We start from the raw sequence: 19,588 nt of genomic DNA, 5'->3' as shown, positions 1-19,588 counted from the left end.
ATGTGTAGCATTGACTTTAATAGAGCCTTTCTCTTACCCCGGCCCTGTACCATATATAGAGACCTCACATCTTTCTCAACTTGAGACTTTTTTTCCCCTCACTTTATATTTTGTAAGATGTGACTGTTGAGGAATATCAGAGGGATCCACTTATTTGACTAATTGCACTTCCTTCTGTGCAAGGACCTTTTGAGAGGGAGAGTCTCTTTGCTATCTGGTACATTCAGCTGCTGCTGCTGCCATGAGTATTAAAGATTAGAGATGTTTAGTGCTGTAAGACTGATTATTTGGGGCCAAATTTTCCCCTTGGCTGTAGGCAGGTCCTAAAGCTCCCAGGAGGCAGGAGCAGATCCCCTCTCCTGCAGCTGCTCTGTCCGGCCCGTCCCCATAGGAACTCGCAGACGCTGCTGCAGAATTCCCCACCTCGCTTCATGATGGTCCTAACTGCTGGAGTGATGATCTGTAGCTTCCCTGTTCCTCCAAACAGAGCACAGCAGTCCCAGAATGGCATGACTCCTGCTTGGATATAGGATGAGCAACCAGCTTCTGGCTTGGGATCTATGAAGGTGGGATGAAGCTTTCTCAAGGATCTCCCATGCCCAGGTGCTATTGGAGTGGTGGTATTAACACATGGTAACTTAACAGTGAGATCTGATCCAGCTACAAGAAAGACACACTTGTTTAAGCAACTGTCCTAATGATAGTGGCTTCTCCCACCACGAGAAAGGTTCACTTTGGACCTGCTTCTGGTCCAAAGAGGAGCCTAGCGTGGCTGTTAGTGCAGTTCATCCTGCAGGACAGCCAGCAATAGAGGCAGTCTGCGGTTATTTGAGAGCTGAGAGTCATTTCATATTCCAGCACTCAACTTAGTTCATCCCCAACTCACCGAGATGTTGCATGGAAAGCACGAAGCGGTGCAGATGATTCCTCCGGGGAAGGACGCGAATCCTGCTGGAAGCAGGAGACGTTCCTGGCTCAGAACATGGCCTGGATGTGGCCCTGTGCTTTGTGGTCATGCAGCCAAAGAAGGTGCAAGAGAATGCAGGGTCCTGCAAAATAAGCTCTGGGTGAATTAAAAATGCAACAAAACAATAAAATAAATGGCTTTTGTTCCTCAGAGGATAGTTTAGAAATAGAATAATGCCCTAGAATAATGCCGTGTATTCCAGAGTGATACATCAGAGAGATGCAGGCCCCCCTGTTTGTCTTGCTGGGTTGACACTGAAAACCCTCTCAGTCCTTTGAAGGATGCCAAAAGGAGTACGAGGACGAGGAAAATGAGCATGCCGTTTAGCCTGGCCTGCTGCTCCCAGTCTCCAAATGCCTCCCAGGATTTTTAAGTTGACCAAACGCTTAACTGCTCCCTGTCCAGCCTCCAAATCTCCAGCAGCCTCCCATTTGTGTCCCAATTACAAGTCATCTTTGCTGATGTCTGCAGGCATCACTCAGTACATCAAATTCCGCTTCGAAGCGGAGCCTGTGTGTGATTTAATGCATTGGAAGCTCCCAGTTAAAAACATGAATGAAGCTGCCTGAATTTCCAGTGCAGGAAGCAGTGGGTTGCAGGGCCCTGTGACCCTGCAGCCAAACCTAGGCTTGAGTTTTCAGGAAAACTGTAGTCGTGGGGTATTTTTGTGTTTGTTGCAGTCAGTTGAAAAGGAGCACTGAGATTCTCCCAACCTCTGCTGTGTCCCTTGGCTTCGCAGGTGTCCATCCCATGTCAGGAGATGGTTAGTGAGACATCCCTACGCTGTGCAGTGCTTCTGATAGGCAATCGCCCTGGCTTTTAAGCAACTACTTTGAATTTTCCTTAAGCTCTCCAGGGCTATTTTGTTTGACCTTTATTTAGTTTGAGTATCCCTACTAGGAAACCAATTATTGCCAGCCCCTCGGGTGGCTGCTTTAAACTGGGTTTCACTGTACTGGAGCAGTGGTGGTCACAAGTGCTGTAGTTAAGCATTAGCTCTAGTTTCTAACCTCTTCTCTTTTTCTGTAACCCAAAATAAGTTAATTTGGGTTTGAAAGTTTTTTCTGGCTTGTGTCAGTGTCATAGTGACTTAGTGAATGTGTTTTTGCCGTTTTAACTCCAGAGGAAAAAAGGTCCTGTTTTTTTGTCCATCAGTTTCAAGACTTGCAAGAGCAGATCCTGTTTTTACCCATAGAAGACAACAACATCCCAAAACCTGCATATTTTGAAGACCCATACAAAACTGAAAATATATATATTTATAGATATCGCTATCTCCATGAATCCTTACTCCAGCAGCTTCCTGAGTGAGTCTGGAGAAGATTCCATGAGTGTCCTGGACATTTCTGTTAAGCGCCTCCACCGAGATGGTCAGTCTCGTGAGACTGCTCTTTAAGCTATCCCAAGGACTTCACAAACTCCTCAAATGCAAGAGCTGCTTTTTGTTTTGAAATTCACAAACTGGAAACATTTAACAGCATTAGTAAATGTTAGGGTAATGTTAATGTGGAGCTATGAAGCATTTCACAGTCAGTAAATTCTCAAAGTTTCCCACGAAAAAATAACTTGGCCTTAATGCACGTGCCCTATATAGTTATTTTTATTCCTTTTTTCCTGGTAAAATACACCCGTCTATTTACCGCTGTGGCATAGTCTTAAAAAATCACAGGATGTTCAGCTTGATCAAAAAGCACAATGAAGACCTTTGCCTTTCGAGTGCTCGATTTCTTAATTTTATTATTGCATCAGTGCCATGTTCTGCTAATTATATAAATGAAGTAGAAAACTTCAAAGGCTCAGAATTGTGTGTGTGCGTGTGAATTTCCTTTTAGATTTTCATGTATTGATTTAAGTACGGACAGCTATGTTTAACCCTGAAAATTTCCCAAGTTTTGAAGATCGGCGTACAAGGGAGGCCGGTGTCGGAATAGCCATGTGAGTGCACCCGCCCTCCATAATTCCTCCTGCAGTTCAGTTGTTTTGGGGGTGCTTTTATTGAGACAGAAACTGTGACCTTACTAGTGTATGAGGTTCAGAGACTTATACAGGAACAAGGTAAAACCACAGGTAGGAATTGCTGAATAATTACCTTTAGACCAACCTGAGCAAGAACCTTCCCAAGAGGGCAAGCTCATTTAATGGTTCCTAAAACTCAATCTTGTGGATGTCAATGGTCATGCTTGATTATTTGCAGCGGTGTTTTATGAAAAAGCAATAAAAATGCATTGGGAGTGTACAGAGGGAGAAGGGAACAATAAATGGTTTTAGTTTTTCAATTGAGTCCCTTTGGTGCGAGCAGGTAGAGGCTGCGTTTCATGCTGCTGTGCCTTAGCTATTTGAAATGTGCCTATGTGTGTGTATCTACCCAAAACACTGCTGTGCTCTGCTGCCTTATGATCGACAAGAGACCAGCAATGAGAAGAAAAAATTCTTGTGTGTGTTTTAGAGAGAAAGCAATTACAGTTACGGTTAAAGGATTAACCTGTTTTCCACCTACCTGTATGCTGATCTGCAAGGCCCTTCGGAGAGCCCCACTAACAAGTGCAAAGCTTGGTGAGAGGTGGAAAATGGCGTGTTGTACACTGCGGATTATTCCTGATGTTAATTAAACTCTTCTGCTTCCTTCCGTGCCTCTTCCAGGCTCTGCGAGACACCTCCCAGTAGCAAACGCTGCCAAAGTGACAACCAAATAGCGCCAAGTATCTAGTGACATATTTCAGCGCGAGCGTTTCCGTGGGGCCTGCGTGGATGCAGGTTGTGCCTACGTGGTCTCTGCAAGGACTTGGGGAGCAGGCCTAGTGCTGGCCGCGCGAGCAGCTGCCTCTCCCAAGGTTTGAGGTGTTAAAGGTAGGCCGAGTGCTCCGGTGGATAAAACGCTGCCCTCTCGACCTTGGTTCCAGTCCAGCTAGAGATTCGGAAATAAATGAGTTTACTGCTGACACTCCAATCCCAGCAGACAAAACTTCACACCAAAATGCCCTCACATATAATTTGTCACATTTGGCATCTGCTACTAAGAAAAGAGCAAGATGCGACCTAGCGCAGAAATGTAATCATCGTTCACCTTCCTGCTAAGGGGTAGGAGTATAATTGGGACAATCCAGGAATTCTTTTAAGTCTGGGCCTCTGAGCCACCTCTAGACACCGCTGTGTTTTCCAAAGCTTGTTGCTTGCAAGAATTGGCCTGCTACAAGGTTTGTGCGAGGCTTTTGAAGCAGGTTGGCATGGTTGAAAGTCAGCAATGACATTTTAGGAGTGCTGTGGAAGAAAGTTGTCCTTGCAGGAGTAAATCTGAACGTGCACAATGTGCTGTAATTCGCTGGTCTCACTGAGGCAGCTCTTTAAATCCAATGCATTTGCTACTGGTAATTGCATCTGGCTGTATTTCTGGTGCATCTGAACTAGACTCTGTCTGAAAAATCAGGTGGGGCAAAGAATTTGGCTGCCAAGTAAAATGCAACTACTGTATAAAAATAGGCGTGTTCTGTAAAAGCTTTAGTAAAAGAGATGTCGGAGTTCATAAACAATCTTTAACCCTAGAGACTTTTTAGGATGAAGTGATAAGCCAGAAGTGCTTTGTAAAGCTTACAAATTATTTAATAAATGCTGCCATTTCACCATTAATAGACAAGTTGCAGAATAGGATTGTCTGCCCAGAGGAGATGATAGTTCCAAAGTCAGGGTGTGCAGGGGAAACCCAGAGGAGAGAGTAACTCAAGTTCGGTTTGCTCTGTTCTGCTAACTTCCCTCTTGTGGCCATGGAGCCATAGGACCATGGCATCTCCTTCTGCACAAACATTCACGCTGAGGAGAGAGCTTTGCAAAATAGCAGTAGCTCTGGAGCCGTGGGGAATGGGAAATGTTAACCCTTCACAGAGAGGGAGCTGGCAGATGAGAAGAGGGGGGAAACCTCCTCGCACCGACCCTGGGCATCTGCTGGGAGTGCCAAATCTTGTCCACAAAGCAGAGCTGAGCCTCTGTGCATGGTGCGCGGGCAGCACTTCTGCTGCCTGCAACACACAGTCCAGGGCTTCTCCATCACCTTTTTAAAGGTTTTACAGGGTTCAACACCCTGTATTGGCCGGTTTTCCTGTTCCACGCGATTGTGGACTTCCATTTTGTCCAGAAAGGATGCAATCAAACTCCAATCTGCAGTTGTTTTGGAGAGCTGTGCCACCTCAAGAAATACTCAGCTGGGGTCTGCAGAGCAGGGAGAGCCGGGTGGGATTTGTGGCTGAGCTGCTCCCGGGTTCATTTCCCAAAGAGCGGCTCTAGGAAAAGCAGCTCCAAGCTGTACCCGTTGGTACTCGTTGCCTGGAAAGCAGCAGCACTTCTGCTCCTGCTCTGCCGAGTGGGCGCAGGCGCATCCTGGATTGAGGAGCAGCGGAGCCGACTGCTCGGAGCTGTAATTCAAACCCTCAGAGCACAGATGGGAAAGGGCCCGTCGGCTTCTGGACACACAGTCGGGCTGTTCATTCATCCCTTTGTTCAAACCTGTGGGGAAAAAAACTGGATACAGATAGAAAAGCCGTTCAGAGAGAGGGCCTCCGAAGGGACCGTCTCCGTGTGCTTGTTCCCGTGCCTTCATTTAGGTAGTGCGACTTCCCTTAACTCCATGGAAGTCAATAACCAGAGCGTCGGCCCTCCATAAATTAAATATTAGGAGCTGTGTTTGAAGTTCCAAGGCCTCCATCCTCCTGCTAGCTCCCATTTTCTGCTGCTGCGCTTTTTTCTTTATGCCTGAGCACCTTGCTGACAAGTGCTAATAACAAAATGCCAAGAGAGGGTCCAGTCGGACTTACCACACATTAAACATTCTGAACTTGTCCTTTTGCTCATAGATTGTGCATAATTAATAATTAAACGGTTTCAGTTGTAATGGGTTGACCTTCTTGAACTGTTCATTATTCACAAGGCAAAGGCATCACTCAAACTTTTTTTTCCTATTGCCCTTCCCCGTTCTCGCTGGATATTCGCATTTCAGCTGCTGTTGGGAACCCGGCTGACTGCTTCCGAAAGCGGAGCAGCTGATCCTGTCCTCTCCTGCAGCACCTCTCAGTTGCAGAAATGTTGCTGGGTGTTTAGGGCAGTAGATGGTCTAGGGAATAAACTGCCTCTGGATGGAAAAGGTGATCAGCACCTCAACCCTTAAGGGGCCATTTTGTCAGCTCCCCAGTTTATGGAGCTACAAGATGCTGGTTAAAAGATGCAATCATTAATGAAAATATAAGACCTATTCCTTAGTTTAGGATGAGCATGCCTGTTCCTCTCTGCTTTAAAATTAAACGTGGTTTTCCATTTTTTTGCCTCGGCAGTGCAAGTTTAGAGGGCAGGTGGGTAAAACGGGGCAGGCCATGGAGCACAGAGGGACAGTTCCCCGTGGTTGGATCAAAAGGCTCCCTGTGTTTTATCATACAGAATGCACATACCAGTTCTCCTACGTCTGAGTAGCTTTGCTTTCGTTCCCTATATTCCCACCTCTTTGAGAATCAGAGTTATCTTTTAGGAAACTTCAGGATATGATATAGGCTGCATTTATTTTGTGCAGCTTTTGTAGGTTCTCCCTTCATGCCCGCTGTACCAACACTGTGATTGCTCCCGTCGTGGAGGTAGCAGCGGCAATGCTTTATCTCATGGACAATAGCTCTAAGTGCAAAATACCCTCACTTTTCTGCTGCTCAAATGTTCCTGTGTAAAACCATGGCAGAAATGGCAACATTTCTGTCGCTGTTTTTCGCAGACAGGTACCGTGACTGAATGGGTGTTCTCTGGTTCTGACTTAAGGTCGTTTTAGAAAAGCAGGAGGCAGATTTCTCATGGTCAGCTGTGGAAGCACTGGAGGGTCCAGACGTTTCTGGCTCAAACTAAAATGCAGTACCTCCCCCCTCCTCCCCTGTTGTGCCCCTGCTGTAACGTTACAATAGGTTCTTGCTTTCAGGAGTGAAATTAAGGTATTTATTTGCACCAATCTGCCTTCAGCCATATTTCCTAAAAAGTGTTTTTTTGAGGTTGCTGTATGCTTGGAGAAGGTTTGCAGCCTCTAAGCACATAGCCAAGGGGTCTGTGGGCACCCGCTCTCAAACCCTTGGGCAGAGTGCACCAAGGCTCCATTTCCAGGTGCCTCCTGCAACCCCTTCCCGAGCCCCTGGCCGCGCACGGCCGTGCTGGGAAAACAGCGTCTTTCCCCCGGGTGTTTTTCTGTGCATCCTTTAGCGGCTGCACCTCCCTTCTGTCCGGAAGGGGTTTCGGGAGCTGCATGGACGGGGTGTTAATCCTGCCCTGCCAGATTCCAGGCCCCGGCTTGGGATGGCCCAAGCGACCCGCTGACGGCTGCAGCTCCGGCGTCTCCTCCACTCTCGTAATGGAGCTTCCCTCCGTTCTGGGTCTGTGGTCTCCTTGCGACTGCAGGAATTATCAGCTGCCAAAGGAGCGTGAAGCGTCGCGTGCGGCCCCGCTCCCCGGCACGCGCGGGTCCCCGCGGCCCTCCACGGAGGGACGGAGCCCACGGGATGCTCCCCTTGAAACAGCCACAGGGGTAGGTGGCTGGGCAGACCCGCTCCCAAAGAGCGCGGTCTTTGGCCATTTCCAAGAGGATCCATAATCCGTGCCCAGAGAATTCCCTGCCTTTCCTCAGCTTGTGCCTTTGCTCCAAGCGTGTCCCACCTGGGAAGGCAGCGGCTCCCACTTCACGTGGGAGAAGATGATGGAGAGAGGCTAGAGCTGCTGGGCTCCGCCGGCATAACCAAGCCTGACATTTTGCTCTGTGTTTTCCATATTAATATGACTAATTCTGGTGTGTGGTTCTTTGAACCGGAGGAAGTTCAATTGCACCGTTTATTTCCTTGTGTTACTTCTCCTCTCCAGTGCAAACCTCTCTGTATTGATGTCATTTATAAGTTTAGAAGCAATAACCTCTTCTTCTCCCAGCCTAAGTTCAAAGAGAATTTGGGCACGTTATATCAAACACTCCTTGTATCTAATTGAACTCTTTGAAAATTGTAAAGCAATTTCGGCTTCTCCTTTTACTCTTCAGTTACTTTTGATTTAATTGTATTTTCCAGCAGTTTCCAATTGTTTGAATTGGAAACAAAGCCTTAATAAGAGTTCTAGTTAATTTTCTGTCTTGTAATTACCGATCTCATTTTTCTGATAATTGGCCACAGCAATTATATGTATATTTACTAATCACATAGGAGGCTCTGCAGTTGTGTCTATCTGCCACCATTGATAATGGCACACACATTGCAGAGGTGCTTTTATCATCTTCTTTTTTCCACTACATCAAAGCTATTTCCTCGCATTCTCAATAATGAATACATGCATGCATTTGACACAGTTGTGTGCTAGAGAAATTGTTTGGCTCCCACCAAATGCTGCACGCTCCGAGTTTCTTGCCTGCAGCGCTGGAAGGTTGTATGTAATGATATATTGCTCATCCAAATGGCCAAAGCACTCCAAAGCACAGTGAGATTAAAATAAGTCATTCCTTTGTTAATTTAAATAGGTGCATGTATCATACTTTGCAGGGTACTTTGTGTAGGGATGTCAGGGAGGAAAAAAGCCGCCGAAAGGTATTTTTAATAGCAAATGAGAATAGATGAGAATGGAGTCATTTGCAGCTGCCTGTTTTATGTGGCTCTCTTGTTCCAACTGTAGGTCTAATGAGATGACACTGTTAAAGTACTCTGCAGTGTAATTTCATTACATCCTGAGCTGTTACACTATAAACACAGTGGAGCTCTCTGTCATTCTTGGAAAAACTCCTAAATTCGTAAAACCCTTCTTTGGAAACGGTGATGATGTTTGTTCCCTATTTGTATTTTTTTCTTATGCGCTCTTTTTTTATTATTTTTTTTTCTCCTTTGCTTTCATAAATGCTAGATGGTTATTTTCCCCACACTGGTAAATCTTACCTTTATTTTTTTATTTATTTATTTTACAAAAAATATTTCCCCTTTTAAATCTAGAACAGACTGCATATTAGGAGAGCCTCTAAAATGAATAAGTGTAAATAAACATGAGTGTAAATAAATAGCAAATACAGTGAAAGAAACAAAGGTCAACACAAGAATAATTTCACAGCTCTTTGTTAATTACAAGACCATTTGTGTGTTACTTAAATAATCATTAATTTCTCATTTACACTTTCCCTACCTTCCTTTTTACCCTGTGGCTATCATTGTCCTTTTTTCACCTCCCCTCAGTGTCTTTCCACATGTTTTTACCCATTGTGTAATACTCATTAGTTGAAATTCAGTGTTTTATAACACATTCTCGGAAGAATTTGTACCTTTCCCTCCTCAAATTCTCTGCGTGAAGAGGGGGCTTTGTCGCTTCTTTTATTTTTTTCTCTGTGTTATTTGTTATATTATTCTCCTAAAAAAAAAAATTGTCTTCTCTGCTCGTGACTCTGCCTCTCGTTTCAATCCACTGGCAGGAATCGCCCGTCCTTCCAGCCGGGGAGTTCTCCGAGCCATTTGTACACTTCATCACTCAATGGTAAGCTCGGTTTGCAAACATGCCATGCCCTCGATGTAAATGATACATGCCATTAACTCGGCGGCTCGGCGAGACCTTATGGCTTTCCTTGCATCCTTTCCGAGAGAAGAGGGACTTGGGGGCCTTGGGCAGATGGGGCAGCAAAGCTAAGCAAACTGTTTAAATTATGTAAACGTTATTTACACAAAGGGTCGTAAAAGTACTTACAAGGGGTTTTTTCCTGTTTTAATAAACCTGCCCTGGGTCTGGGTACGTTGTCGTGTGCCGAGGCTCCCACGAATTCATCCGGGGGTAAAGAGGCCACAAGGACTCCTGTGTATAATATCTTTATTTAGGGCATTTTAAAATATTACTTTAAAAAAATCCTCAATGTTTAGAAGGGCAAACAGCCTTGATTAATTCATTGGCTTTTCAGTAAGTAATTTTTACTGAGTGTCATATTTTACACCACACCATTGCATATATTTTCTTCCCTTAGAATAGTTTATTGAAAACCTTTTAAATTAAGACAAGAGTGGGAACACGAATTTGTGAAATAAAAAATATATTTATTGAGTGATTAGGTGATATGGATCTGCAGGGTACGCTATTCTAAGGAACAAAGCTGTTCTAAAGAAAAAAAGTGAGGGGAAAATCTGTGTTGTTTTTAGCTGGATCATTCACAAGAAAGATTTTTTTTTAAAAAAAAAGCTGTTTACATGTGGCAAAAAAAGCACAAGATTAGATTTTGTATAAACATAGTGTGTTCGATGGAGAAGCATCCCTTTGGAGACAGTGCGTGTCCTGGCCAGGCTGCTTGGTGCTGTAGAGCACATGGAGTGCAGAGCCTTCAGCCTCACTTCCTCATCCTCAGTGAAACGGGTGCCTGAAGTCCATAGCTCCAAATACACATAGAGAGATAGGTAGATAATAACTGCAGGCTGAGTCCTGTTTGCACCATCACATCCTCTAGCATGAGCCAGGGTCACTGGTGCAAACGCTGGGTGAATAAATCAGTATTTTTAATGCACAGCATAGGAGAAAGCACATCTTCAGATGGACGTGATATATAGCAAGTAACCCCGAAATGGAAAGCTGTCCAATTAGCAGTTAACTCGGGTAATGGTTAGCACAGCACAGGCCTTCCTTTCCAATAGGCTCAGTGTATGGGGAGCAGTGTTTGGAGGATTTTGCACCAACGTTCATGGAGCTGCACTTGTTTTAATGCCTGTAAAAAATTAATCACAGGCCGCTAAAAAAAAAACCAACTTAGGCAGAGGGAGGGGTAACCTGTGTTAAAATTTCCACAGATGTCAAGCTGAAGCAAAACTGATGGTGGCTAATAGGCTGCTTTTCCCTGGAGACTCGGCTGCTTCGGACTGTCAGATTAGAGCAGTTACCGCCCGCTCGTCAGACAGCTCCGGCCTCCGCGCGGCTTGGGCTGCTGCTGGTTACTGTAGGGAGCCAAACTGCATCCTCAGAGCCCCCTGTTTGCAACACAAACTGTTTAGTATTTTTGATATAACGTTATATTGGCCATATGGTTTGCAGTTATTTTTATACAAGGCATTACCGTTTTAAAAAAAAAAAATCAGCCGAGAGGAAAACCCTCTATGTCCCGCTTAAGCAATCAATTTCTAATAAGTATTAGAGATGTGAAGGGAGCAGCGTGGCAGACTTTATGACTTGATGCCAGTGACGCTGTAAACACTGGCTGTTTGGATGTGATCCAATTAGTCAGTAGGCAGCTCGTGATGGTCACCTCTGTGCCACGTTATTGTGAGCCTCCATGCAGCTAAGCACAGCCCTCGGTAGCTAATTGCACCTGTTGCACGGAAAACTAGCACTGTTTGGATGAGAAACATGATCTTATAAACAGCGTAATGCTGTGTAATGAACTATCACCCTGCAGTGTAATGGAAACAAATGTGGAAAAATTAAGGTGGAAACCCCAGGGTATTGCATGTTCTCCTGAAGCTGTTCGGTGTTAGAGTTAAATTTCCCACCTGTTTGTGCAATGCTTGGTGTCGAGCCACGTATTAATCGGTGGCAAAAGGAGGATCAGCTTGTTGTGCCCTCAGACTTGATTGGTTTTCAATGATCATTGCATTTAAATGCATTTATGGTAAGAAGTGGAGTAGAGCACCAAAGAAGAGGAAAATAATTGTCAATGTGTCGCTATACACAGAAAGCAGCCATTCTGTGGGAGATATTAGGAAGCGTAATTGCTGTTAGAAACAGTCAAAGAATCCTGTAAATTCATAGGAAACTTCAGAGACTCACAGGTGAAAAGCAGAGTAGAGTCAACAAAGTATTTTTCTCATTAAGTGGAAATATAACAAGTGTATTAAGAATGGAGCAACACTGACCATAGGGGAGGGATGGGAGGGAAGAAATCAATTAACATTTGGGTCGCTGTGAGGAGCTCTGTCCTCCCCTGTATGTGCTGAGGTCAGGAAGTGCATTGAGATTCGGGGCACAGTCTGCGGAGATACAGGAAGAAGTCTTCAATATTTAAGCAAGTGGACTAAACAAACTGTTGTTTATATCTGAACATTTTGTTTTATGCTACATAGCATGAAAAAGCAGCCAAAGGAAAGGCCAGCACCTGAAGAATTAATGGTAAGTGAAACTTCTGAGTATGTATTTATCTACCAACACGTTTTATTAATGTATATTGAAGTGTGTGCATTTTTTTATGTGCTTTTCAGCATGTGCAAGTTCACATCTGACTTGTACAGCAATTACACGTTTGCAGACCCATAGAAACAAAAGGTGAAATCCTGATTCCATTGGAGTTAATGGATATTTTGCTGGGTGGCCAGGGCTTCACTTGCGATTTCAGAAGTTAATACAGAACTTCCACAGCCAGCAGCAAATTTCAATCAGAACCATTTTGATGCTTAATACACTTTTTTTTTTCCTCCTCTTTCTGTTTTTATGTCCAGGGATTACTGCTTAATGTAGGTCACGCTTTGTCATCATTTGCCAGTCTTAACCTTTCAAAGTCTGAAGATTGGAAATAGAGGATACACTCAAAATAGTGTATTTCTAGTGAAATGCTGGAGCTACTGTTTTCAGTTATCTTCATGTAGAATGAAATTAGATTGGCTACAGAAGATTGAGTTAATGTGTAGCTTTTGGTCTTTCGCCTCTCCATGTTGGAATCGGAGCTCAGAGATCACTTCTTTTGCTTGCAAATGTCATCTTTTCAGTTAAGTGGTAATAGGGAACCTGCTTTCCAGCCTGTCCCCTGTGACTGTGTATTTAGGGTGTAGTGCTGCTTTGGCTGTTTTTAAGCTGCCAGAAAAATATCCTATCAAACAGTTATTGTAAATAATTTCAGTAACTTTACACTGTAGATATGAGCTCTAGTCTGCACTGACTCGTATCAAATACCCTACGTTTTAAGTGTTTCATTAATTTTCTCCATATGCTACATTTCCTGCCTCATAGAGGTTAATAAAAAATCATTGTAATTTATTTTTTGTGGGTTACGTGTCAACAAATAATTTTAGGAAATCTTAATGGGGTAAGAACACGTTTGCATTTTCTTTCTTGCTTCCATGCTATGAGCTACAAGCAGAATAAGCGAATGTTTGTGTCGCAGCTCCTCTCTAGTTAAAGGCTAATCTCTGAGGAAGCCCTGGGGCACACATCTCAACTCAGACTAGTCTCAATTTAGTCCCTGGTTAGTAAAGTATTTAACTGTGAATCTAATTTTAAGGGTATTAACTTCAATGGATTTACATTTGAAGTTAGGCACCTGCTTAAATACCTTGGTGAGATGAGGCCTTAAAGTTTATCAGAGCCCTTCTACTTTGCGCTGTGTGCCTGGAATGAAAGGCTTGCACTGCCTTATTTTGTCTTTTTTTATTAACTTTTGATGGTTGGAAAATTCTTGCAGTTAGTCACATCTGAGAAAACTTGGAACAGGTTCTAGAGATGTAGACACATTTACCTTGTGCACTATTATGCTATGGCTGGATAGCTTAGCTATTAAAACAACGGAATAGGGTTTCATAAAACCCGTGTCTGTTTGTAAATGCATGTTTCAGTGATGCAATAGCCTTGCCACTTATAAATAAAACATCTGCAGATCACACATACCCCATAAGTATATATGTATGTTTGTAAGCAATAACACCACTCCAGGGTGTAGAGTCATAAAAAGGAGGCCAAAGGGTGAGTGCCTGCAGTACCAGGGAAGTGCACAGATTTATCTTTACAACTACATGCCCTGGAGCGTGCTAGTCCCCTTTTAAGGAGGTATTTTGTAAAATAATTTTAAAATTATAGCAGTTCAGAAAAAAAAAGAAGTCCTACTATTTAAACAAAATATTTGAACACATTTTTCTCCTCGCCCTACTTCCTATTCAGTTATAAAGGAAGTTGCAGGAAGAAGTGCTTAAGCATGAGGGAGGCTGCTGCTGAAATGAAGAGCAGAGCCGCTGCTTATCCCTGGTAGCGGCACCGATGGGCTCGGAGCACCCCGGGCTCCATCACGGCTCTGGAGCAGCTCCCACGTTTTCCTGGACGCTCCCGCGTGCCGTGTTCGAGGGTCTTTGTGCAGAAGGAAACACGAGAACAACAGGGGAGATGGAGGAAACCCAAGAAAATAATTCAGGGGTCACACACTTCCGCACCTACCACGTTTATACATTGTGAAGTCAAAGAAGCGAAATTAGCAGGGTGCCAAAGTTGGTCCAAGACGGGTTCTGCACAAAGAGCAGTGTTTGAAACACCCCCTGCACACAGAGTCCCGGTGAGGACTCGGCCCACGCGGGTTGGTGGCCTCGCTCTGAGGACCGCGTTAGCACCCACAGGGCTGACTTGGCTCCTTTCAGAAGCTTTTACTGGTGTTTTGGTGGCGCTTTTCTTAGGTAATTCATTATTTAGGTGAGATCTAAAGTCTGTGTGACGGTCTGTCACAGGGCTGCATTGCAAACAGAATTACTTGTCTTAGCAAGGAGCAATTTATTAATAAAACTCTCACAGATGTATACAGTATACATTAAGCATATATGCACATCACAAAACCTGCATGCTTGCATATAAACATATCTGTGCATACATAGGTAAATATACATTTCTGTACTGTGCTGGAAAGCAGGACCAAAGCTAAAGCTGATTAAATACATTTCAGAGTTGCTGACCATAATATCCTTTCTAATTCGCTGTCTTTTGCTTCCGGAACCTGTAATTCTGGTGGATATCTCCATTTCTTGAAAGCTGTACCTGTGTTAACTAGCAATAATGGGTAGAATGATGCAGACATTATCAGCGAAATCCTGGACCTGTCAAAGTCAGCTTGCCATCAGTTTAAATGCGCCGAGGATTTCACCTCTGTCATTGTTTTGTGCTTTAGATGTAATGTGCTGCCAAGGATGAAAGGTGTAACATGCAACAGTCGTTAGCTTCACACAAAACATCAGAGTGCGGGTGTTCTCCCCCTTGGACATTAACCATACTGGAAGTCACTATTTTGTAACCAATTTAGTATAATTAAAGACTGAAAGCAAAATGAAGGGAGCAGAACATCAATCTTTTCCTACTCTCCTGATGATCAGTGAATTGTTAAAGGTCACCTTAAGAACTGGCTAACAATACTGGCAGTGCCAGATTGGCATCTCCATCGAAGCCACTGGGTCACATCAGGAATGGATTTAGTGTCTGTCATGCTAGGAAGACCTTATATATATCTATATGTATATAATAAATATATATACATATATATATATCTAAGTCACCATGCACATTTTGTTGGAAAATAGGGCCAAAGCCAAGGCTGTGTGAAATTCCTGCATAAAGTCAGGCTTTCTGGTACCATAGATACTCTTGTACACGTGAACACCCAATTTTTGTAACAGTTAGAGTAAGTTAAATCCTTATATTTATGCTCAGTTGCTCTGCCTTTTGTTCAGTCTGCCCACCCTCCAAAAAGGAGGTGTATTTATAGCATCAGTTTCTCAGTGTGTGCATATTCAGTGATATAATTGTCTCAAAGTATTTCCAGATAATAGATTTTCAGGGGAGTGAAAAAAAGAGATTTCACTGAGCAATGAGAAAATTGTCCATCCTGGGAAGGGGCTGATCTTTCTAATTCACCGGTGGATACTCTGCACCTTGTTCTTAGTGTCGGCCCTTTTCTTCCTTCTGACGAGTTGAGGGATGTACAGTCAATTTGGATCTAGTGGCTCCCTGTTTCAGCACTAAGGAAGTCCACACAGCATCTTAGGATGCCTCTCCTCTCCCCTTCCAGCAGAAAAAGGAAAACCTCCCCCAAATCTTCTGCATAGAAGGGGGGAAATTCCCGAACTTCCTTTTTCCTTTGTAATACAGGGCTCCTGGCATTGCAAGCCGGGGAAATGCAAGGAGCACGAGTGGGCACGCGCGTTTGGCAGAGCGCAGGGCCCTGCGGATCGGCACCGAGCTGCTCCGGGTGCCGACCGCATCCGGACGCCTCCGCGGGCTCGGGAAGCTGCGGATCTGGCTGTATTTACGGTATTTTTCCGAAGCTTCCCATTCTAAGCTCTATTTAATGGAATCTATGCATAGTAAGTAATCAGGTCAGAGAGAAGCAACATCCCCTGTTTGAGATCAATCGCTGGCTAATACTTTATCTAGGCCACTTTATTATCTCATGCTGATTCCATTCCCATTCTCCTCCTCCTTTGTAGCATGCACTTCAGCTGTGGTAAAAGTACGTATCGCATACATATTAAAAACATATACCCATTCTATCTGTATGTAAATGTGTGAGACACAGCTGGATATTGCAGGAGTTTGATTTACTAATAGTTATTATCTGTTCTAGCTGTTCAGTGGCAAAGAGAGTTGCAGAAGACAAGCTAGCGCAGAAATTGCCTTTATGATATCAGTAGCCTGCTTTGGTAATTGTTTAAAATCTCTCTTCTTCAGATGGAAGGCTGGCCTTTTATTTTGCAGCCTGTGTGCAGTTCTCAGAAAGCCAACAGGATTGTTGACATCTCTGCATTGAACTCTATCACGCTACATATGGCTGTTTAAATGCAAGTGATTCACCTAAAGGAATTATATATGAAATACCAGGAGTCAAGCATGTAGCAGTTATTCCTTTATGGTCTCCCATGGATGCCTAAAAATGCTGTCTTTAAGATGCTGGATTTAGATTTCTCAAGGGAAGGACGGGGTAGGAGGATGCAGTGGTTTTGGGCCAAGAATAGTCAGCTCTGCACTGTATTACTTGTGCATAGATCTTTTGATCTCCGTTAAAGTTTCCAAATCGGATTCGCAAATTTAAATTGCTGACACTTTTTCGTGTAGAAGTGTCATTAATTTAGATGATTGTATAGATATCCTTCATATCAAAAGCAGTGACTTGCTAAAAGACACGGTTTCCCTCTTTTTTTTTTTTAAGTGTAATGCGGAAGCTTGGTGACCACGTGCTTTCAGCAACCCCTGTGTCAGGATGGTGTTTACAGCAGGCACTCAGACCTCGTTAGCTGCAGTGGCCATTTTTCATATGGATTATTTGTTTCTATACTTAAGTATGTTTTCTTAAGGTCAGCAGAATAATAACTCTCAAAAATGGATCCTGGCTTCTTGTGTCCCCATTTCCAGCACATACAGCAAAGTAAAAGGAGAAGTTTTTAGGGACCAAGTCGTAAAGGGTCTGGGCAGCAGCGCTCCCTACCAGACAGAGCTGAACTTGTTTGCAGCTTGTTGCTCTTACAAAGGCCTTTTATAGTTTAAACAAACAAATGGAGGATCAGTGTAATCCTACCTGGATTTTTGTATCAAACCTCAGAGTAAAGCCCGTAAAATACTGCCACTTAGGATTGCCAATAAATAGGATTCCCCCAGCGGATAATTTGGCTTTTCAGTTCCACTGCCATGACATAGCTGAGTGAATACCTGGGCTTGCTGGGCAGACTGGGGTTTTTTCGTGACATGCTAACTTCTGAGAAAGAATAGAGGTCTGTTTGCGTTTTGCTTTTTTCAAGTACGTGCAGTAAATCTTTTGAAGAGAGCTTTATGGATATGTGTTTTGTGTCTATCTGGGTGTTTATATGTCATTGCTGAATTGCAGTGAGCCAAGAAATTTCATTCTTTGGCTGCTTGCAAACACCATTTATTTATTTATCTATCTCTATCTATCTCTCAGCCAGTGCAGCATCTCTTCTCAGCGATGATGTGTCCAGGGTAGAATTGTCAGTGCTTGACCCAGTGATGGATGGTGCTGTTTGCAAGCGGCAAGTCTCTCCTCTGTCCCAGTGATCCTCGTTCTTTCACCTCTGGACAGGGAGAAATTCTGATAGACCCCAGAGCACATACCAGCTGTGAGGACCAGGGCTGTCTTCTGATTTCTAAGGAGAAAATACAGACCGAATGTGTTCTAGCTGTTACAAATATGATAAATTTTAAGCTGTCTCTTCAAGCTATCAGGTCAGTCGTTCAGCAGATGAGGAAAATCTCTTGTGCACGCTGAAGTTGGTGGCAAAATTGCATTTCCCCCCGGTGCTCTGGACGTGCTGGTTAGTCCTCTTCCTCCGTACGTGCAGCTTGGAGCTGGAGAAAAAACATGTATCATTTCAGGTGACTCTGATGCTCAGGCAATTCCCCACACCACTGAAATGGGGAAAGGTGGCTGTGGATTTCTCTCTCTCTCTTTCCCTCTCTATCCCTCTATCTCAAAAAAAAAAAAAAAAAAAAAAAACTGTTTCTGTCCTTAGGGGTATGATTTGCTCTTTTTTTGTCGCTTGAGAAATCAGCTATCAAAATGGAGAGATACATTCCATCAGTGTCACTAAATCCAGCAATTACAGAAGACTAAGATTGTGACAAGGTTAAATTGAGAGCATTAGAGTTTTAAGGTGTTATATTTATTCACTGCCTTCTGCAGTCTCCTCCTTTCCACAGACACTCACTTTTTTTTTTTTTTTTTTTGGCAGAAAATGTGAAAATCTAACTTCCTCTTGCTAACATGCCCCAAAGCTGCATGACATACTCGTACTTTCCAGTGAAATGGGAAAAGAAATAACTTGACTGGGCTGAAAGGAGTATTAAAAATGTAGGGAAATTGGGCAAAAACAAATTGGCAGCAGCTTAGAATGATACAGTTCATATTTTTGGTTCCTTGAGTCTCCCGGGCTTTGCAGTTTAATTTGAGCAAATGTCTCATTTGGCATTTCTGCTTGTTCTGGAGCTTTCCAGACACTTGGACAAATATTTACATCTCAGTTTTGGTAGCAGAATTACAAATCTTTCAGTTGAGATGCATCGAGAACGCATGTGTTTGTGTTATTGGTATTTTTATGTTGATTACCTTCCCTCTGCATTTATATGTTAAAAAAAATCTGTTAATAGTTCTAAAATAAGAATCATCTTTAATTCCCAGCATATTCTTTTTTTTTTTTCCATTTGTTTCAAATTCATTTTGGAATTTGCTCTGACAGGCAGTTTTGGAAAATCTGTGGATAATATTTATTCTTACAATACAGCTGGAATTTTAGATGGATTCAGACCTGCTGCTGTTTAAAATTGCTGACATCCGTATAGTCCCGGCTGTTGTGGGTCTGGATTCCAATTAGCACCTCAAGATGCTCCTGCGGTATTAAATAATAGTAATAATTGCCCACGAATAAGCAGAGTATAAAGCGGGAGCTACAGATACGGCTTCTTAGTGACCTGTGCGCATTATGTCTGCAATCCCTTAATCAGATTTGTGCTGCTTGATTCCTGCATGCACAGAAATTCAGCTGGAGGATCAGGGCCTAAAGTAGTAAAGAATCAATTAATACTACTTTCTAATTTGTGCAGTTGACAAAAAAGAACGCATATAAATAGAGGACATTTTTCTACTTAAGAGGGCCGCACTGAAAGATTCTTAATTGGATTTTCATTGTGATTGACAGCATTTGATTATGACAGTAACTTTATTTGGCTGGACTGTTATAGGCCTCTTGTTCGGATTTTTTTTTTTTTTTTCCATCAAAGCTCTTTTTTCTCCGCAGAATTCCCGCCGGAGCAGCCGGGCCTGTGAAAGAGCCTTTTAGCACCTTTGTTGTGGCCTTCCCTGGTGACGCTTGGACCCAGCTGGTAGCAGAGAGGAAAATGGGCCCTGCACAAAGAGGCTGGGGCGCCTGGCGCCACCGTCTCCAT

The 19,588-nt window shown here is 43.4% G+C and overlaps 1 protein-coding gene across 1 annotated transcript in view; it reads left to right on the top strand.

The window, feature by feature from the left end:
* Positions 1-19,588, top strand: part of MAP2K5 (mitogen-activated protein kinase kinase 5) — a 120,302-nt gene that overhangs the window by 88,559 nt on the left and 12,155 nt on the right. Inside the window, exons 20-21 of the mRNA XM_088533961.1 lie at positions 9,405-9,466; positions 12,022-12,067. Of these exons, the coding sequence (XP_088390087.1) occupies positions 9,405-9,466; positions 12,022-12,067 (108 nt within the window). The remainder of the gene's footprint in view (positions 1-9,404; positions 9,467-12,021; positions 12,068-19,588) is intronic.

The sequence above is a fragment of the Tinamus guttatus genome, unplaced genomic scaffold, assembly GCF_059628265.1.
Source record: "Tinamus guttatus ecotype Peru unplaced genomic scaffold, ASM5962826v1 Tinamus_guttatus_pri_ptg000004l, whole genome shotgun sequence".
Classification (NCBI taxonomy): Eukaryota; Metazoa; Chordata; class Aves; order Tinamiformes; family Tinamidae; genus Tinamus; species Tinamus guttatus.
This window is presented reverse-complemented; position numbering and strand designations above follow the sequence as displayed.